A 22,387-nucleotide genomic window follows, 5' to 3' on the forward strand; every position below is an offset into this window, starting at 1 on the left:
GAAAAGACATGACCTTTGCTCTCATGATTTATATTGCCATGTCTCCTTGCTGAATTATACTAATTATATTCATATAGCACATGAAAAATCGATATGTAAGGGGAAATAAAATTTTTTTAAACATCTGTTAATAGATTACTCAATTCAAAAGTGTAACTTCTGACTTGGACCAAAATGACTTCTTTAATATTTTAATAAATGAAACTTACCCTAATTTGTTGCATTAATCATTTACTAAATGTTTCAGCTTTACAATGTAAAAACTGCTTATTCTCTAGAACAGACTTGAAAGACAAAAACTTATTAAATTTGTAAATACAAAAAAGAAGAATTTTAGTTGCTTAATAATCCCACTCACAAATGTATATTCATACCTATAATTCTTCAAAAATTATTCATTTCAATAGAGATTCCAGCTGCTTTAGCATCTCTAAAATATTCATTACATAATGTATGTTTTGTAGAGTTGAATCCTTTAATTTACAATTCCTGCTTTGATTTTTATTTTTCTGCACTTATGAGAGACCTTGTAAAATCAGAAAGGTGCCATTTATTTTCTTTATACTGTTCTGCAATTTCAGGAATTGCTAATGAAAGATATGAAGCACAAACACAACCACTGGCTACAGTTAAAATCTATGCACAAACCTAGTTGAAATTGTTTTAGGCCTACAGATTTAGCTGTCCCAAAGATTATTTAACCACTGCCACCTACTGTTTTTTTAAAGATGTTGCAACAAACTAAACAGAATTTCCTAATTTGCCACAAGACAATTCCGGTATACTTCCAGGTTCAGAAAGCTTCTAATCTGTCAAGTGCCAAAGGCTTTTCAATGAAAAAAATAGGAGTCTAGTTTTATTCACTTTCTTGGTAACTCCACTCTAGCTGCAAGGAAACACTGTATTCATACAATTTATTTGTGAATACCAGCTAATACCGAAGGATAATTTCAAAAGAAATCAGTATAATTGGTTACATAAGAACTGCTTTTCCGTTCACACTTTTAAAAATTAAATTGAGATCAACATCTTATGGGATCCATTACCGTTGATTACTCCTTTTTCCTCAGCTACTACAACAAAACACAACTGCTTAGACTTATTTGTGGTTGGGGTGGGAATGAAGTACAGAAGTTCAGCTACGTACCCTTCTGTACCCTCTCCTTCTGGACTCTTCAAGGAAGAAAAGATGACAAAAATGTCCCACCTAAAGGACACAGCTAAATGGAAATACTGCGAATTGACTAAAATGACCTTTGAAGCATGCCCCAAAAGAAGAGCAACTCTGCAGCAGACAGCCGTAACACCAACCATCACAAATAATAGTTCTGGAATGGAAGCCAAGAAGCAGCTAATTTACGGCCATCTCCTTCCTTTGCAACACCCCCCTCCCCTCCAAATGCACACAAAGGTGTCTAAATTCTCAGTTTAGTCTATCCCTGGAATTGTTATTAAATATCAACGGAGAGGGCAGAGGCCAGAAAGAGAGAATATATCCCAATGTAATAGAGGTCTTACAGTTTTTTAGCGTGGTTCATTAGTTCACTTTGTTAAGCTTCAAGTTTTTCAGATGAAAACCTTTGCCCAGGCAAATTAAACTTAGTTTTTCCAAATGTCTCTCACTGTTGTATAGTCTGATGTTTTAGTCTGAAAATTTGGTAAGTAAATGAACATTGTTTTACAACAAAGCGCATCAAACTGGCCAACTGACAGACACCTCACTTCTGTTAGCGGGGTGTAAATAAACAAATGGGTCAGCCCATAAAAGAGAAGTCCCTGGCCCTTTTCTAATTGATAAGCCTGATTTTATTAATCTGTCAAAGTTGCAAATTAAACTCTAAAATTACCTGTAAGGAAACAGTTAGGCTTCTTAAAGTCAGGCTTTTTAATTGATATTTAGGCTCTTAAATTAAAGCTGCCTGATTAACAGAAGTCCTGAGCACCCACAAACCCTAATGAAGTTACTGGGAGCAGCAGGTTTTAGTCATGTTGAATAAAATCTGGCCACTTTTATTCAGGTACCTAAACATAGATGTTGGAGCCTCAGAGAAACAACTCTGTAAACGTTGGGTCAAATTTTCCAATTAGTCTGTTTTTTAGAAAAACATGCTATATGTTTAGTGGTTTTCAGTCATAAGTAATATGGAATAACAATTAAAGTACAATATTCAGGCAGTTAACTATTCTAAGCTGGGGGAAAAGTACAGTAAGAACAGAGCATTTCCATATTAAAGGAGACAGAAGGAACAAGTCCCATTAGTTCTGAAAGGAAAAGACTTGTCAGACACATCTGATTAGCAATTTGCTGCATTCAAGATCAATGAACACTTTAATAGATTCTTAACTTTTGATGTAAACACTGGCACACACTAACCGATCTAAACCTCTGAGGTCTCTAGCACCACTTTCGTTTCACAATCCTCACCTACAGGTTTGTACAAACAATATCTTATCAAAAGCCATTCAGTAGGTGATAGCGACAAACACGTTTAAACACGGTTGGGTCTAGCATAATTTACACAGTTAGAATGGATAGGAATGCTTGCAGCAATGCTAGAGACTCACTGTTTGTGAGCAAAGGTTCTCAGAACAAAATCCTGGTTCATTCTGGCCAAGAAAGGAAAACCATTGCTAGCAGTGCGGGGAGGACCTAACTGAGGACCTCTAGGCCAGAGTGACAGCAGAGAGGGAGAACACAGCACCTGGTGAAAGGGCAGCAGCTGGGTAGTCAGTCTAGAGCCACATATATTTTAATTTCATTAAGAATTTATCAAAAGATGGATAATGATACATCAGAAAGCAAAGGAATGTATTGCTGAATGTGGGGGCTAACAGCATGATTAGGGCTCTCTGTGGATTTGAGGACAGGTGACTTATCTCCCTTTAATGTCACACCTCCCCTTCCCTCATTGCAGTTATCACACATTTCTTCTTTAAGTACTTCTATATTTATCATGGTAACAATAAAAAGAAAAGGAGGACTTGTGGCACCTTAGAGACTAACAAATTTATTTGAGCATAAGCTTTCGTGAGCTACAGCTCACTTCATCGGAAGTTTTCAGTGGAAAATACTGAAAATTTTCCACTGAATGCATCCGATGAAGTGAGCTATAGCTCACGAAAGCTTATGCTCAAATAAATGTGTTAGTCTCTAAGGTGCCAAAGTCCTCCTGTTCTTTTTGCAGACACAAACTAACACAGCTGTTACTCTGAAACCATGGTAACAATGTTACAATGCCACTGAGCCTTCTCTTTGTCTCTTGGCTTCAGTTTCTGACTTGTAGTGTATCAAAGTCCTGCGATGTGAGCAATTAAACTAAGGGCATTTCAAGCCTTAGTTCTAAACCATTCCTTTTCTTCAAAATATCCTGCCTCGCACTTACACAATTATACAACTTAAATCCACTAAAACAAAAAGCTTCACTGAAACCGGTTAAGGCTTGGGTACATAAATCACCAGCATAGCCCTAAATATCTCAGCAACACAGTAGGTACATCCTAAGCTCTTCTCTTGCAATTCACAACTATGATTTCACCTCCTCTGTTACCTCTTCCACAGCCACTGCTGACACACACATGCCTCCACTCCAAACAAAACATGCAATCTCAGTTCTAATAACAGATTCTTAGCCCTGGTCTACACTACGAGTTTATGTCGAATTTAGCAGCATTAGGTCGATTTAACCCTGCACCCGTGCAAATGACAAGCCTGTTTTGTCAATTTAAAGAGCTCTTAAAATAGATTTCTGTACTCCTCCCCGGCCCGGGGAGTAGCGCTAAAGTCGACCTCGCTGGGTCGAATTTAGGGTAGTGTGGGCGCAATTCAATGGTATTGGCCTCCGGGAGCTATCCCAGAGTGCTCCATTGTGACTGCTCTGGACAGCACTCTCAACTCAGATACACTGGCCAGGTAGACAGGAAAAGCCCTTTTGAATTTCATTTCCTGTTTGGCCAGCGTGGCGAGCTGATCAGCACAAGTGACCATGGAGTCCCAGAATCGCAAAAGAGCTTCAGCATGGACCGAACGGGAGGCACTGTATCTGATCACTGTATGGGGAGAAGAATCCGTGCAGGCAGAACTCCGATCAAAAAGACAAAATGCCAGTATATTTGCCAAAATCTCCAAGGGCATGATGGACAGAGGCCACAACAGGGATACACAGCAGTGCCACATGAAAGTTAAGGAGCTGAGGCAAGCCTACCAAGAAACAAAGGATGCAAACGGTCGCTGTGGGTCAGACCCCATACATGCTGCTTCTATGATGCATGCAATTCTAGGGGGGGACCCTACCACTTCCCCACCACTGTCTGTGGACACCTGCAAGGGGGGAGTCCTCACGTAACAGGGATGAGGATTTTGTGGATGAGGAAGATGAGGAGGAGGAGGTTGAGGATAGCACACAGCAGGCAAGCGGAGAATTCCTTCTCCCCAGCAGCCAGGAACTGTTCATCACCCTGGAGCCGATACCCTCCCAAGGCGAGCTCCCGGATCATGAAGCCGAAGAAGGCAACTCTGGTGAGTGTACCTTTGTAAATATAATACAGGGTTTAAAAGCAAGCGTGTTTAACTATTAATTTACCCTGAAACTTGGGATGCATTCGTGGCCAGTATAGCTACTGGAAAAGTCTGTTAACGTGTCTGGGGATGGAGCTGAAATCCTCCAGGGACATCTCCATGAAGCTCTCCTGGTACAGGTACTCTCTGTGTTAGCCTCTGGAGAGTGATATCATTCATGATCACCTGGTTAAAATATGGGAAATTTGTTTAAGGGGACATTCAGAGGTGCCCGTTCCTGCTGGGCTATTTGCCTTTGGCTGAAAAGAAATCATCCCCACTGTTAGCCACGCGGTGTGGGGAGGCCCTTTCATGCTGAGCTGTTCGTGTTTGGCTGACAGGGATCTTCCCTGATACTAGCCATGCAGTGTGGGGGGGAAGCGATCATCCCAGAGAACAGGGGGGAGGGGGAGGTGGGGTTGTGCTGCACATTCACCCAAAACCACAGCCCCTCCTTTTAAATGGCCAACCCAACGGGCTTTGTTTGGTATGGGAATGGAGGGTACTGCTGTTTGAAACAGTTCCCACATGTTATGAAGGCTGAAGAAGCCGAAACCCTTTGCCTTACCATGGCTGCCTGCAAGCCAAATTCTGTTGCCCAGCCGAGCATGTGATGTCTCACACCAAACCAGGAGGCACTCAATATAAGAGGCAAAATGCGACCTTGTACCAAAAGCACATATGCTATGTAATGTGAATCGCTTGATTCAGTGTGAAATAGTCTTTCCTTTGTTCTCTAAAATGTATCATTTAAATACTACTCTCCCTTTTTTCCCTCCCGCAGCTGCTGTTTCTACGCTCCCCCTATCATCTCCGTCCCAGAGGCTAGCGCAGATTAGAAGGCGAAAAAAAATGCACTCAAGATTAAATGTTCTCAGAGCTCATGCAGTCCTCCCGCACTGAAAGAGCTCAGCAGAATGCGTGGAGGCAAACAATGGCAGAATCCAGAAAAGTGTTAAATGAACGCATTGAGAGGAGGGAGGAGAGCGATGAGAGGAAGCAGGATGCAATGCTGAGGCTAATGGGGGAACAAACTGACATGCTCAGGTGTAGCCCCTGTATAACTGCCTGCCCTCCTCCCCAAGTTCCATATCCTCCTCACCCAGATGCCCAAGAATGTGGGGAGGGAGGCTACAGGCACCCAGCCACTCCACCCCAGAGGATTGCCCAAGCAACAGAAGGCTGGCATTCAATAAGTTTTGAAGTACAGTGTGGCCTTGTCCTTCCCGCCTTCCCTCATCCACTACCCCACCCAGAGCTTCCCTCCTCACCCACCCCTCCCGGACTATCTTGCGAGTTTTCCCCCTATTTGTGTGATGAATTAATAAAGAATGCATGATTTTGAAACAATAATGACTTTATTGCCTCTGAAACCAGTGATTGAAGGGAGGGAGGGTGATTGGCTTACAGGGAAGTAGAGGCAACCAAGCGGGCGGGTTTTCATCAAGGAGAAACAAACAGAACTCACACCGTAGCCTGGCCAGTCATGAAACTGGTTTTCAAAGCTTCTCTGATGCGCAGGGCGCGCAGTTGTGCTCTTCTAATCGCCCTGGTGTCTGGCTGTGTGTAATCGGCCATGAGGCGATTTGCCTCAACCTCCCACCCCGCCATAAACGTCTCCCCCTTACTCTCACAGATATTGTGGAGCACACAGCAAACAGAAATAACAATGGGAATACTGGTTTCGCTGAGGTCTAACTTAGTCAGTAAACTGCGCCAGCGAACTTTTAAACATCCAAATGCACATTCTACCACCATTCTGCACTTGCTCAGCCTATAGTTGAACTGCTCCTTACTACTGTCCAGGGTGCCTGTGTACGGCTTCATGAGCCAGGGCATTAAGGGGTAGGCTGGGTCCTCAAGGATAACTATAGGCATTTCAACATACCCAACGGTAATTTTCTGGTCTGGGAAGTAAGTTCCTTCCTGCAGCTGTTCAAACAGACCAGAGTTCCTGAAGATGCGAGCGTCATGCACCTTTCCCAGCCATCCCATGCTGACGTCGGTGAAAAGTCCGTTGTGAGCCACCAGTGCTTGCAGCACCATTGAAAAGTACCCCTTGCGGTTTACGTACTGGCTGCCAAGGTGGTCCGGTGCCAAGATAGAGATGCGTTCCGTCTATCTCCCCACCACATTTAGGGAACCCCATTGCAGCAAATCCATCCACTATGACCTGCATATTTCCCAGAGTCACTACCCTTGATAGCAGTAGCTCAGTGATTGCGTTGGCTACTTGGATCACAACAGCCCCCACAGTAGATTTGCCCACTCCAAATTGATTCCCGACTGACCAGTAGCTGTCTGGCATTGCAAGCTTCTGGAGGGCTATCGCCACTCGCTTCTCAACTGCGAGGGCTGCTCACATCTTGGTATTCTTGTGCTTCAGGGCAGGGAAAAGCAAGTCACAAAGTTCCATGAAAGTGCCCTTACGCAAGCGAAAGTTTCGCAGCCACTGGGAATCGTCCCAGACCTGCAACACTATGCTGTCCCACCAGTCTGTGCTTGTTTCCCGGGCCCAGAATCGGCGTTCCACGGTAGGAACCTGCCCCATTACCACCATGATGTCCAAATTGCCAGGGCCCGTGCTTTGAGAGAAGTCTGTGTCCATGTCCTCATCACTATCATGATCACGCTATCGTCGCCTCCTCGCCTGCTTTTGCAGGTTCTGCACATACTGCAGGATAATGTGCGAGGTGTTTACAATGCTCACAACAGCAGCAGTGAGCTGAGCGGCCTCCATGCTTGCCATGGTATGTTGTCTGCAGGAAAGCAGAGCTGCAGCGGAAGCGGTGGATGACAACGAATGCCACGAGAATAGATATTTGTACAGAACAACGAGAGGACCTGCGAGGTGGGTTCATGGCACCGAGAGAGCAGAGTTGCAGCGGAAGCGGTGGATGACGACAACGGTTAGCAGTCCTACTGCACCATCTGCTAACAGCAGTATGGTGTCTGCACGGAAAAAAGGTGCAAAACGATGCTCTGCCATTGCTTTCACGGAGGGAGGGCCAACTGATGAAATGTACCCAAAACCACCCGCGACAACGTTTTTGCCCCATCAGGCACTGGGAGCTCAACCCAGAATTCCAATGGGCAGCGGAGACTGCGGGAACTGTGAGATAGCTACCAACAGTGCAATGCTCCAAAAGTCGACGCTGGCCACGGTACTGTGGACACACTCCGCTGATTTAATGCGCTTAGTGGAGACACACACAACTGACTATATAAAATTGATTCCTAAAAATCGACTTCTATAAAATTGAACTTATTTCATAGTGTAGACATACCCTTAGACTGCAATGTCTTTGGGGCAGTGACTGTCTTTTGTTGTTTGTACAGCACCTAGCACAATGGGGTACTGAGCTAGACTAGACTAGAGCTCCTAGGCGCTACATTAATAGAAATGTACCATCTCTAGGTTTTGAGAGTAATTCACTAACCAGGAACGCAATTTTGTCAGGCCTTGATAAGGGGAATCATCCGCACAGCTGTGCAGGGAAACATGGGTAATTCAGCACAATGCCGCCACATATACCACCACAGCTGAACTAATTGTCATGGCCGGTGAAGCAGTAGGTGGCCTCAAAGGAGACTGCTAACCTTGAGTGAGGTGGGCCTTCAGAAAGGTCCCCGTCTTCACTTCTGCCTCTCTCAAGGACATCTATAGCTGCACATTTACTTCTGCTGCAGTATAAGCATTGCAAGAGCAAACCAGCTGGCAGCTTCAGTTGATGGTGCTAGATTTTACTTTTCTTCAGCTACTCAGGCAGATTTGGTGCAACCATAGCTGCCCTGACTAGGGTGACCAGATGTCCTGATTGTATAGGGACAGTCCGGATTTTTGGGTCTTTTTCTTATATTGTTGGATCATATTAAAGAAGTTCTGTATTAAAATCACGAATGAGTTTGATTCCCCATAGTTTAAATTCCAGGGTATTACTAATTAAGAGGTCTCTTGGTTTTTGGTACTGTTTCTCTCCCTCTCTGTGTGAAACTTGCAAGCAGCTAACTGTGTTAGTACAGATGATGCTGAAGTAAAAAGAAAACAGTACAGAGTTTAAGCATAGAAGTTTCTGGTTATCTGGGAATAAAGTACAGATTATCAAGGGGTGCAAAATTTGGTTTAGGAACAGGTGGCGTAAGGAATACATAATCTGCAATCTCCCCGATTGGGGGTAAAAGTTTAACTGGTCAAAGTACAAACATTGAGATATGGGGGTATGTTGTTCATATAATGGCTATGTTCAGGTGTGGAGTATAATTAGTGGATACGATGATGAGGATGGATTTACCCTCATTTGGTGGGATTTAATGTTCAGTGAGTTTATGGTTCCAGTTCATATGGTCCAATGGAAAAAGTCTCTCAGTCCCTTTCCCATAGTTGATGCATGATGTCATATCGGCTCACACCTCCTGGTACTGTCAGTGGCCAGTGATGTGTTCAGTGTAGATGTCCCTGGACCATCGGATGGTGTCCAAGACCATGAGGTGCCACATGAGCTGTGCGTAGCATCGACCGATCCCACAGGTCTACAGCACATGCTCGTTGCAGGGGTCCCAAGTGCCCAGGGCTCCGACGATCAGGGCATCCATCTGCACCTCGTAGCCCTTCGCTCTAAGGATGTCGGCCAGGAGGGGCATATTTTTCCAGCTTATGAGCTCGGGCTTCACGGAAGGCCAGGCTCCTGTTCTCAAAGGAGACTGTGACGTCAACGAGGATGATCTTTTTCTGGGCCTCGTCGGTGACTACCATGTCAGGTCGCAACTGGCTGTCAGTACCGGGGATGGCGCAGTTCAAAGCGACCTCCCCCAGGCGCGGTGCGATGGCTTTCACCAGGCGGTTCTGGATGGTGTTGTGGCGCAGCTGCCAGGCTCTGGACAGGGTCTCGTTGGAGTAGCTGCATTTCCTGCAACACTTGTCTCGGTTCCCGTGGCGGACGTCACCGTTGAGCGGGACGCAGTTAAGCCGGGCATGGTGGATGAACCGCCAGTCGGTGAAACGGGTGAAGCCGCCCCCGGCAAGGAAGTGGTTGCTGGCATCCCACTTGCTGGTCAGTTTGAAGGCTTTACCCTGGTCCGGTTTACGCTTCAGGGTTTCCATGTAAAGCGAGTGGATGGCTGCCTTCAGGGTTCTCTCCAGCATGCTCCTGGCGCTCGGGGTGATGATGGCATTGTCGTCGGACCTGATCTGCGGCACCAGGACTCCCAGCTCCTGGTGCTTCTCGCACCACTCCCAGCGGCAGCCGATGCGCTTCCCCAGGCAACGCATGGCATTGCGAGCGCAGGACCACAGTGAAGCGATGTCGCGCCCGTCCCATCCGAATTCGCCATCCAGGGAACTGCTCAGGAAGGTGGCGGTGTCTTGGTTGGAGGGGGCTCTGCCGATCCACTTCTTTGTTGCGTCATGGAGGACATTTGCCGCGATGTTCCTTACCATGGAGTCAGGACACGTCAGCAGGCGAAAGGCGTGGGTGATCACCGCGATGTCACACAGGTCACCCATGCAGGGGATGTTGGCACCATCGTGCCTGTGAGCAATGTAGACCAGCTCGTTGCTGGCTCTCTGGGGAAGGAACAGCCACTTCTTCACCAACTGCCAGATGATCTTGTCTGCCTTGTTGAGGGGTACATTCGCCACGGCGGATCCCTTTAGGACGAACGAGATGCAGGGGATCAGGAAGGTGTTCAGGGTGGTTATCTTCTGCCACGGTGCTAGCAGGGAGGTGTCAATCTTGGCGGCATTCTGCAAGATCATCTGGATGGTGTTCTCGGGTGTCTGCCAGACACGGAAACTCGTCGGCATGCCGAGGTGCTGGTACGCCTGCCCCTCTACCAGGTGGATGACGAACTTGCCCTGGATCTGGAACGCTGTCGTCCACACCGACTCCCTTTTGCTGCCGTCGATGTGGAGAGCTGCGCACTTCTTTGCATTGAACCGGAGCCCCATCCAATCGGCAGCTCAACTGCTGGCATTTAGCATACGTTGAAGGTTCTCTGGGTCGTCCGCGGTCAGGACCAGGTCATCCGAGTAAGCCAGGACGCTCACCCTTTCACGGTGGAGGTTGAAGCCATCTGTGCCATTGGAGATCGCTCGCAGCAATGGCTCCATGGCAAGGTTAAAGATGACGGGGCTGAGGGGACAGCCCTGCTTAACTCCACTCCGGATTGGGATCTTCGTGGTCTCCCCTTCAACCGAGCGAATGGTGGTGCTGCATCCCTTGTACACCTCTCGGATCACATGAAGGAAGTTCTCTGGCATCCCAAACTCCTGGAGCGTGGCAAAGATGTGGTGGTGGGGCATGGACCCCAAGGCGTTAGCCAGGTCGAGCCACGCTACCGTGCACTGCCTCAGCGCCCTTCTGGCCATTTCGATGGTGGCTTGGAGGATAAAGTTGTGTTCATAGCAGCGCTCACAGGACATGAAGCCTTTCTGGATGGCACTGATGGCTCCCCCACTCACCGACCACTCCGTGATCCTCGACACCAGGCAGCTGGCATAGAGCTTGTACATCATGGAACAGAGGGAGATGGGCCTCCAGCTGCTGGGGTCCTCCGGCTCGCCCTTCTTGTACACCAGTACCATCATGGTCTTCTTCCAGGAGCTGGGAGTCAGGCAGAATCGGTTGCACTGGTTGAAGATGGCGAGGACCAGGCAGCCGGGATCTTGTTTTTTCAAGGAGCTGTAGGGGATGCCGTCTTTCCCAGGAGCTGTGTTTTTTGTTTTTGAGAGTCTGGCCATCACTTCCTTGGGCGTATAGTCAGTTTCCAGGACACCTGCTTCATCGACACGGGGCAGGGGGCAGAGGCACTCTGGGTGCTGCGAGTCATTCCAGGCTATGCGGTCGAATACATCCTTGAAGTAGCTGTAGAGATTCTCAGATGGGATCGTGCAGTAGGGTGAGGGCTCATCTAGGATCTCCCTCATGGCCTTGGAGCAGTTTGCCCAGTACAGCTTTTGGATCCTTAAAGCCACTGCTGGATCGTAGCGGCAGCTGACATCTCTACTTCTGGCTCCCCGGTGGTGGTGTTGTGGTTTGGAGCAGGCGTTCTGTGGGCAGGCGGGGCATTCTCCTGGTTCAAACTTCTCCTGGGAGCGATTTCCGCAGAGAGGCCTTGGGTGAGCCTGTCTACGAGGAGGTCGAATTCGTCAAAGGAAGCTGCCGCTTGTAGCTCCTCGGTCCAGGCAGTCTGCCACGGAGTGGCGGCCCTCACCATCGGCTGCTGGCCCGCATGGTCCTCGATCTCATGTGGTGCAGGCTCAAAGCCTGCGTGGTCAGCCTGCTGTCTATCTCGTGGGTCAGGATTCCCTTCAGTTGGGTGCTGGGGCAGGATTTCTGGTGGGATGCTGGCATTGCTAGTGGTTGGAGAGACGCGGTCTGGCTCGGGGGTTGCTGGGACACCGCTGGTCCTTCTATGAGTGGCTGCTGCCTGGGTGGTTACTGCTGGAGCGTGAGATCTCCCATAGGCAGTGTCCCGCAGAATGGACTTGGGGGCCGTGCTGGGCTGTCTGGCGATGAAGGCCCAGTGCTTTGCTGTGGCTGCTGGGCTGGTTCCTCCAGTAACGTCTGGAGCTCGCAGGGTGCTCTGAGGCTTGGCGCTGGCTCCTCTGGCTGCTGGAGCTCATAGGGTGTTCTGAGGTGAGGCTCTGGCTCCTCCGGCGGTTGGAGTTCACAGGGCGGTCTGAGGGGTGGCGCTGGCTCGTCCGGCGACAGGATCTCGAGCAGCTATGCGTGGTGGGGCGCTGATCCTTCTGGGGATAGGGACGTGCTGGACAGGTGGCAAGGTAGCACTGAGTCATCTCAGTATGGAGATTTGCTTGGCGACATGAGAGGGTGAGACGGGCCTCCTGCTGGTGAGGACCTGGGTGATGTTCCCAGAGGCAGCAGGTACCTTCTTGATCGCAGCATCCCGTTCCACTGGCCTGGCGACGGGGGCAGGCTTCTTGACAGCAGCTTGCAAGATCACTTTTCTTTGTTGAGGCTCAGGAGCAGCGGGCCGGCGCGCAGCAGAAGGGCTGGGAGCCGGGACAGGAGACTGTGTTATTCCCTTGAGGCGTTTTCTGCAGGTGACTTGGTGCATTTTGCATTGCTTCTGCGTCTCGAAGGGCAGGCTGCAGAGGGCACAGCTGAAGGCGACCCGCTTGCTGTGGCATCTCTTCAGGTGGCTGGTGACGCCACCGAGGAGGTGGAATCATAGAATATCGGGGTTGGAAGGGACCTCAGGAGGTCATCTAGTCCAACCCGCTGCTCAAAGCAGGACCAATCCCCAACTAAATCATCCCAGCCAGGCCTTTGTCAAGCCTGACCTTAAAAACTTCTAAGGAATGAGATTCCACCACCTCCCTAGGGAACGCATTCCAGTGTTTCACCACCCTCCTAGTGAAAAAGTTTTCCCTAATATCCAACCTAAACCTCCCCCACTGCAACTTGAGACCATTGTTCTTGTTCTGTCATCAGCTACCACTGAGAACAGTCTAGATCCATCCTCTTTGAAACCCCCTTTCAGGTAATTGAAAGCAGCTATCAAATCCCCCCTCATTCTTCTCTTCCGCAGACTAAACAATCCCAGTTCCCTCAGCCTCTCCTCATAAGTCATGTGCTCCAGTCTCCTAATCATTTTTGTTGCTCTCCGCTGGACTCTTTCCAATTTTTCCACATCCTTCTTGTAGTGTGGGGCCCAAAACTGGACAGTGTACTCCAGATGAGGCCTCACCAATGTCAAATAGAGGGGAACGATCACGTCCCTCGATCTGCTGGCAATGCCCCTACATACACATCCCAAAATGCCATTGGCCTTCTTGGCAACAAGGGCACACTGTTGACTCATATCCAGCTTCTCGTCCACTGTAACCCCAGGTCCTTTTCTGCCGGACTGCTGCCGAGCCATTCGGTCCCTAGTCTATAGCGGTGCATGGGATTCTTCCGTCCTAAGTGCAGGACTCTGCACTTGTCCTTGTTGAACCTCATCAGATTTCTTTTGGCCCAAGCCTCTAATTTGTCTAGGTCCCTCTGTATCCTATCCCTACCATCCAGAGTATCTACCTCTCCTCCCAGTTTAGTGTCATCTGCAAACTTGTTGAGGGTGCAATCCACACCATCCTCCAGATTATTTATGAAGATATTGAACAAAACCGGCCCCAGGACTGACCCTTGGGGCATTCCACTTGATACCGGCTGCCAACTAGACATGGAGCCATTGATCACTACCCGTTGAGCCCGACAATCTAGCCAACTTTCTATCCACCTTATAGTCCATTGATCCAGCCCATACTTCTTTAACTTGCTGGCAAGAAGACTGTGGGAGACCGTGTCAAAAGCTTTGCTAAAGTCAAGGAACAACACGTCCACTGCCTTCCCCTCATCCACAGAGCCAGTTATCTCATCATAGAAGGCAATTAGATTAGTCAGGCATGACTTGCCCTTGGTGAATCTATGCTGACTGTTCCTGATCACTTTCCTCTCCTCTAAGTGCTTCAGAATTGATTCCTTGAGGACCTGCTCCTTGATTTTTCCAGGGACTGAGGTGAGGCTGACTGGCTTGTAGTTCCCAGGATCCTCCTTCTTCCCTTTTTTAAAGATGGGCACTACATTAGCCTTTTTCCAGTCGTCCGGGACTTCCCCCGATCACCATGAGTTTTCAAAGATAATGGCCAATGGCTCTGCAATCACATCCGCCAACTCCTTTAGCACTCTCGGATGCAGCACATCCGGCCCCTTGGACTTGTGCTCATCCTGCTTTTCTAAATAGTCCCAAACCACTTCTTTCTCCACAGAGGGCTGGTCACCTCCTCCCCATGCTGTGCTGCCCAGTGCAGTAGTCTGGGAGCTGACCTTGTTCGTGAGAAGCTTCAGGGCGGAGAGCACGTCCGCAGATGAGCATGTCCGCAGGGAGGGGGTACTGCAGGTAGATGGTGTCCTCATTACCTTGCAGAAGGGTGGTTCCAGCAGCATCAGTGGTATCGCTGTCTGGTTCATCCTGGTGTGGGCGCTTGGGTCGAAAGGTCCGGCTGGGCAGGCATCCGGCAAGGTCCTGGGATCCCTCTGGGTGGTCTCTGGAGAGATGCTGGTCCCATCTGTGGAGATTCCTCTCTTGATGGTGTGTAGAGCAGCGAGAGCACCACCAGCGTCAGGAACCTGGGCAGCTGCGGGGGTGGGGGGGTTCTCCATTGCCAGCTGGTGTTGCTGGAGAGCGGGGGGGCTCTCCGTCGGCAGCTGCTGTAAGGCAGGGGGGGGCTGTCCCTCGGCGGCTGGTGCTTCTGGGGAGCAGGGGAGATATTGTGATGGTTGTGATGTCCTGACAGGCTGGCCTCAGGATGCAGGATCTTACTGGAACAGCATCTCGGAGGGGGTCCTTCGAGCAGCCACCGTTCTTCCCCTTCGTGCTGCTGGTCTGCAATGTCCTGGAGGCACCTAGGATCTTCTTTGTAGTCATTGTCCAAGAGACCTTCGGTGGAGCAGCAGCAGTGGTGGTACACGGTGCAGCTGGAGATGTCTCAGGAGCAGAGAGAGGATTTCCTTCCAAAGTACCAGCAGCAGAATACATCTTCAAAGCAGCATCAATTTTTTCAAAAATGGCAGCAGGAGAATCCATCTTCAGAGCAGGTGTTGCAAGTGTTCATCAAAAGAGATTAAACTGATGAGAACAGACACTACACTTTGAAACTTGCAAGCGGCTAATTTTGTTAGTACATTCTAAGACAGAGTCTGTTCTCAAAGCAATTCTTTGTAACAACAACTACTCACACAGAGAGAGACTCAAAGCAATACTCGGTAAAAACAGAAACAGCACCCAGAGACTCCCCGCCCTTTTGTTGTATTCATCTTGCTTTGTTAACAATTGTGATTAAAATAGAGATAGAGGATGTATGTGGATGGATGCTTGGTGTGGATAATAACTGAATGATCAGGGAGGTGCCAGCCTAAGAATCCAGTGTCCATCGGCTGAAGAAGGCGTCAAGTGGAAATAACCAGAGGACCCCCAACTGGCAGACTGGAATCCACCCAACAGCCTCAAGGATGGGAAAACCAAAGAACAAGATAACATCTGGCAGCACAGAGCCGTCAGGAGTGTGCCATCTGCTGATTGATTCAGCAACAGCATGATGAAGCAATTCCCACAGACTGGCATAGGAATAAATTCCTATAAAAATGGACTCTAGAAAGTGAGAACTTTGGGGTTTGATTCTGCAAACCAACTTCCAGGAGCATCAGGTGAGCATCTGACAAGGCCCTGCTCCGCCCTCATGTCCAGGCCACCTGGCCAGTGGCTTGGCATGAGCAACTCTAAGGCTGGTAACTATGATAACAACCTTGCAGAACCTGAGTGTGTGTGTGTGTGTGTATATGTATGAATGAATGTGTGAATAAATATGAAATTGAATGGAATGTTATAGCTATAACTAACTGCTTACTATGATTCTTTCTATAGTCACAATAATGTGGCATTTTGCCTTTTCCCCTTTAATAAGATCCTGCTGGTTTTTATTTTATTGGTATAACAATATAAGCTCCTATTACCCCCACTCCCTGTCCCGATTTTTCACACTTACTGTCTGGTCACTCAAGCCCTGACATAGGTTTGGCTCAACTGATTGCTGCGAGGACAAGTGCCTTCTTCTGCTGATTAGAGAGAAATCCACGGTCACGCTGAGGTCATTAAACATATTGTTGAAACCACCACAAACACACATTCACTTGTACTCAAAAACCTGTGAACTGAACATTTGCAACACATCCAACTAAGAGACACGAGTCTAGTGTCCTATCCAGTTGGGGGAGTCTACATAAATGACGTGTGTGTTAGTACAGAAAATAGACTTTGATTCTTTATTTGTATATTCTTTTACCAGATATTCTGTCCATGTAAAATTGAACACCAACTCAATTTACTTTGAAAAACCATTTCAGCCTAACCAGTAGATGGCAGTTATAGCTTATATGCTACTTAACGCCTGTGAACCCTGGTTCATCACCCAGCACTCTTCAAACCCAATTTTAAACCAGCACTGGCTTGCATGCCCAGTCCTGATAAATATATACTAGCAATGTTCATGTTTATCTTACACCTTCTTTCTACTCCCCTTATTTTTCACTCCACCTGAGATATTCCTTCAGTTAAAAAAAAAATAACTTGACTTATTGTGAAAACACTGTTTCCAAATACAGCCAGTAGTTTGACAGCAGAACTGTTTTTGGCCATACATCAATTTATCCACTACAGATGACTGACAATCTTCACACACACTTTCCACTACACTTTCTTCTTAATTACACAGAAAATACCATGACTGTTGGAGCACTCTCTTGGGAATGTTGGCCTCCCAACCAATTTACTCCAAATTTTTGATATCTCACCTTTTCTTTCTCTCGAGTCAAAGAGTCACTTTATTGTATTTCTCTATAGTGATATTATTATATAGATAAAGTCCTTCTTCCTCTCTCTGATCTATACCCCATTTCTAATCTACTCCAAATTATTAAAATATCACTGTACTCTTTTCAGCAAACGCCTAAAGTCCAGGGCTAGGTTAGTGACTTGTCTTAGCCAGGTTTTTTGTTGTTGTTTTAACTACCATCAGTATAACTTTGTATTTAAAAAACCCACATTCAAACCTAAATATTCAAACAAAACAACTTTATTTAATAAAACAAGAGGTCTACATGTGGGCTACAAAAATTATTAGAATCATGATGTTGTTTATGTTGACAATTAGAAGTGATCTCCTCCAAATGAGAGTTAAAGAGAACAGGATTATTTAGTATGGTAAAGGGGAATTATGTATGGTAAGAGGAATTATGAGAGAGTATATAAAATCATGAATGGCAGAGGTGGTCACTGAGATGGGGTACACAGACCCCACACTGACTGAAAAGGGTTAATAGTGAGAGCCTGTGAGCCCAATCAGCCCCACCCCATTACACCTGTGTAAGGCATCAAGCCTGGAGGGAGGAGATAAAGAGGAAAGGCTCAGCTCAGTAAAATGTGACTGGTAGAGGGAATGCATTTCCTGAGTTAGGCTTGTGAAGGAAGGCCTGGCTAAGATCAATGCCTCTTTGGGGCAGCTGGGCCTGGTCTGGGACGGGACGGGACCTTTTGGTTATCATAACTAGTTTGGTTCCCCTTTTTGGGGATCTGAAGAAGAGACTAACGAGATAGGACTAGTAAAAAGCACCCCAAAGATATAGCAGAGGATCTGAACGAACAGACCTTATTTGCTTCATACAGGATCCCTGGGCTGGAACCCAGAGTAGAAGGTGGACCTGAGTTCTCTAATGACACCCCCTAGGGTGTGGTGTTAAGCTGCTGGAGTCAAGGGCTGTAAGGTCCACAAATCCCGAAGTTTGTGCTAAAGTTCTGGTTCAATGCTGCCAGACTATTGGTGTGTTGGGCTTGGTTTACCCTGGAAGGGGTAGGATTAAAAGTGACCTGGCTGGAGGGCCAAGTCAAAGGAAGAGGCACTCCGTTACAGTATTGGAGTGGCTGTTGGCAGGGGGCACCAAAGAAGAGGCTGCTATGCCACCCGGCCACGAGAGACACTCCTATGGTGAGTAGACTCTTCCACAGTCACTAAAGCACTATTTGTCCCATAGCAAAGGAATGGCACTTGGAATTAGACTGGAATGAAAATATTTTCCTTTATCTCCAGTCATCAGACATGGACTCTGCTTTTGTTATTCTAGACATGGTGCTTATACTTGAGATTTTGTTCTTCGCTCTTTCCTTATCTTCCCCTCCTTTTTGTTCATTAGGTTCGGTTACTGTGGATTAGCTTTATGTAGGGCTTGGAAACAGTCAGACTAGAGCTCATGCTAATATTCTCTGACAGGATATTCCACAGTAGAGCTGAGCAAATAGTTGATTTATTTTGGTTTGGTTTTATTCTATTTGCTTACTGAAACGCGTTTTGGGGGTTTTGAAAATGTTGAATTGATTTGACTTTTCTCATTTAGAAATGCATTTTTTTTTTTAAATGATCAGTTTCAACATTTCTGAAATTCTTGTTTTCAGTTTTTTTTCCTCAGCCAAAGCTATTCATTGAATTCAACACAAGAAACCAGCAAAAGGTTTCAGTGCATTGAAAAATGCTGCTTTTTTTTTTTCTTCAGGAAATTTACTATTTGCCAAATTTTTCTGCCCTGCTGTATTCCACAGCCTAGCAGTAGCTGCACCCTTTGCTTCTACTATTTCACTCTGGACACAGGTAGCTAATGTCTCTGATATTCACTGTTTTGTAGACAGTGAAAAGAGAGGCAGTCTCTAAGGTAGTCTGGTCCCAGTCATCTATGTGCATTAAAGATCAGCATACGATAGTGCTCAGGGAGTCAACTGAGGACTTAAAATATTTGGGCAGTATGCCCTCAGTGGCTAGTCCTGGTCAATCAATAGGCCACCATTGGTTTTGACTTCATGTCTCTGAGGGTATGTCTGCACCGCAATTAAACACCTGCGGCTGGCCGGTATCAGCTGACTTGGGCTTGCAGGATCCGAGCCAGAATGTCTACCCTGCAATGAAACAACCCTATAGCTGAGTCAGCTGACATGGGCCATCTGCGGTTGTTTAATTGCAACATAAACTTTTCCTGAAACTGCAGATGTTACTAAAATTGTATTCATTGCTCACCCCAACAAGCTTCTCAGTTAGAAGGCTGCTTATTTACTCCTATAACCAGAGGCCTTGAAGGAGGCAGTAAGCCAGTAAACAGCCACTTGGGGGACTGCTGAGGGACTATTTATATTTTCTCCTCCACTGGGCCAAACAAAAAATTCTAGTTACTACAGCTCTGTCCCAGTTTTTACTATGAATATAAAAATTACAGACCAGAATTCTCATTTTTTCCAAAAGAACAGATTTTCTCTTCCGAAAACTGGGTTTCAGTTAAGATATTGCCTGTAAAAACATAATCTGATGTTTATTGGACAATGCACCCCTACTTGATTTACAGCATCCACAAAATATTTCCTTCTTTCTGAAATGAGAACTGGTCACAAACTCACAGGTTCTTTGCTATAGCATACTATAAATTATTATTCTGTGTTAAATACTTATTGTAGGAAGACTTACTGTTCACAATGTCACCTTGAAGTTGAAGAATCTGTGGAACAGGTATTGTGAGAACAACTATGTCAAACTGTTCTGGGGATCCTGTTTTCTTGCAGACCTCCCATTTCCCCCCTCTGAGGTAGATCTGTGTTACATGGTGTTCATAGAAGACATCTGCACCTGCTTCAAAAAAGAATAGTTTAATACATACAATTCTGTATCAGATAGTAGAGAACATGCATAATATCAGAATAACTTCCACAAGTAATCAAAACTATGGTCCTGGTCCTACAAACAGCTAAGCATGTGCTTAACTTTAAGCACCTAATCTGTCCCATTTCCATCAGTGGAACTACTCACATGATTAAAATACATGCCTAAGTGTTAGCAGGACTGGGGCGTAAAAACTTAATGAATTATGATCACAATTATAACAGATTTGCAACATCAACAGATGAAAAAAGTGTTAATATTAAAAACTATCTCAACATGGAGAGGTAGAACACACACTAAATACTGTAACAAAACCCTCAAATTCCACTGCTTTTCAAAGAAAAACAGCAATGCTGCTATGACAGTTTATATCAGCTTGGTTATCTGCTCCTTAGTCTTTTGTAAACAATTCTAAATATAGTACAGCTTTATATCACAAGTACATGTTCTGAAACTGTTTGTAACAGTTAATAAATCTTCCTTTTCAGCACCAGGCTTTACAGTCAGTTGATAGATTCCCAGATCATCAACTGAACACTGTTTAAACCAATACTATACATTAGTTTAAAAATTCCAAATTCTGGTCAGATGCAGTTACTCCAGATTTATGTGACTCAAATTTCCCCCTAAACCTCTCACTCAAGGTATGATCCTACTCCCACAGAATTAAATGGCAAAATTATCATTATCCTAAAGGATCTGGACTATATTGATAAAGCAAAGAGTGCAAATATAACTTTGGCCTCCGATCCTGTAAACACCTAAACATGTGCATAAATGTACACATGCCAGCAGTCCCATTGAAGTTAACAGGACTGATCACTCAGCTGAAATTACATGTGTGTAAATGCTTACAAGATTAGAGACTTGGTTTTTAAAGTTTTGCAAATTAGACGTTACCCATTTAAACATCTTCAAGATGTCAGCATGAAACATTTTTATGAAAAAGAATCTAGTCTTTTTCAGCTTCAAATAGACTGTATCAAGCCATATCCATTCAAAATGCTAGTGTGCCATGATAGATTCCTAAATTCTAAGGCCAGAAGGGACAACTGTGATGATCTAGTCTGCATAACCCAGGCCACAGAACTCTCTCCAAAATAAGCCCTGTTTGAACTAGTCCATATCTTTTAGAAAAAACATCCAATTTTGACTTCAAAATTCTCAGTGATATGAGAATCTACTAAAACCTTGGACACTGTTCCAATGGTGAGTTACCGTCACTACTTTGTTTCCCATCTGAATTTGTCTAGCTTCAACTTCCAGCTGCTGGCTCTTGTTATAACTTTGTCTGCTAGATTGAAGAACCCATTGTCAAATACTTGTTCCCTATGTAGGCACTTACAGACTCATCAAGTCACCCCTTAATCCTCACTTTGTTCAGCTAAAAGGATTGAGTTCCTGGAGTCCATCTCTATAAGGCATGCTTTCCAATCCATCATGCGAAGCCTCACATATACAAATCCTACACTCAGCTACCAAGCTTCCTTGACCAAAGGACATGAGAGCAGTGCAGTGTCACTGCATTCAGACCCCTTTCCAGAGGGTATACTGAGCCTGGGGTGCAAGGGAAAACTTTCTATCACATTCAAGTGACAGTAGTTTCAAGAGGTGGGTGGGAGCCTGGGTCACTCCTTGTTGATCAAAGGAAGGATAATTATCGGAGAGTTCTTAATTACACAAGATGTCTAAAGACTACCTGACTCTGTTAAATAATGCTTGACAATTGAAGAGATTCCCTGAGGTGTCACAAAATTGTGAGATCCTTCTTCCATCACCATGCCTTCCACAGGGGCAGTCAATGGCTTCAACACATCATGGGCCAGAAGGTCCTCGTAGAAGCTAAAAATCAAACAAAATATACATGCTAACTATCTGCAAGAACAGTAACAGCAGCATTGTTAACCATAGCAATTAGACTGGCATAACACACAAACTATATAACCTTTGTCTTCTATAACCTATTCAACTGGCGTTTGAAGCTGAACTATATATGTTTAGTATTAATGTATTCCTAATAATTACATAAATAAAAATGACCTTATATGTACTTTTCACTACTTCATAAGGACTGATCTCTTTCAAGGGAAAGACAATATACCCACCTAGCTCTCCCCATTGCAATCCTGTTGGAAAGTTTCACATCAGTTGGAAATTCTGACTTACTGTGGCAGGAAGATAAATGATGTCTGGAGCTAAAAGTATTTAACTTACTGCCCACTTTCCTTCTCTTGTGAAAGCTCTAGATCATGTCAGAGCTGGACTTCGAGTATCTTCTAACAGGTGCAACTTTGCTTCCTCTGGTATTTACAAAAGATGTCCTGTACAGTTTATCATCAATTACCTATCATTACATTGTCGGCCCACTAACCCAGCTCCTAAGGATTTATTGTAATATTCCAAACCAATGAGCAGCTTCAAACAGTCACCCCTATTTTAAACAGTTTTCTCCTTCTCTCCAAAATATTACCCTGGCCCAGGTAATAATTTTTTTTTTATAGCAGTAAAGGCATCAGATCTTTAAAGTCTGATATTTCACAGTTCCATAAGGCAAGAAATAAAAAGTTTCATGCCACTGG

At 45.9% G+C, this 22,387-nt stretch overlaps 2 protein-coding genes across 9 annotated transcripts in view; both read right to left on the reverse strand.

The window, feature by feature from the left end:
- ATAD1 (ATPase family AAA domain containing 1) overlaps positions 1-22,387 on the reverse strand; it is a 448,511-nt gene that overhangs the window by 397,404 nt on the left and 28,720 nt on the right. The window lies entirely within an intron of this gene.
- The window catches only part of RNLS (renalase, FAD dependent amine oxidase), a 144,745-nt gene that overhangs the window by 118,603 nt on the left and 3,755 nt on the right, over positions 1-22,387 (reverse strand). For 7 of the 8 annotated variants that reach the window (XR_012160021.1, XM_073353770.1, XM_073353765.1 and 4 more), the window contains exons 3-4: positions 21,508-21,650; positions 19,617-19,778 (exon numbers count right to left, since the gene is read on the reverse strand). Coding sequence is in view for 7 of the 8 variants with exons in the window: in XM_073353770.1 (XP_073209871.1) it covers positions 19,617-19,778; positions 21,508-21,650 (305 nt within the window). In the remaining variant the exon portion in view is untranslated. The remainder of the gene's footprint in view (positions 1-19,616; positions 19,779-21,507; positions 21,651-22,387) is intronic. The other variant, XM_073353766.1, reaches the window with a different exon arrangement.

The sequence above is a fragment of the Lepidochelys kempii genome, chromosome 7 (assembly GCF_965140265.1).
Source record: "Lepidochelys kempii isolate rLepKem1 chromosome 7, rLepKem1.hap2, whole genome shotgun sequence".
NCBI lineage: Eukaryota > Metazoa > Chordata > Testudines > Cheloniidae > Lepidochelys > Lepidochelys kempii.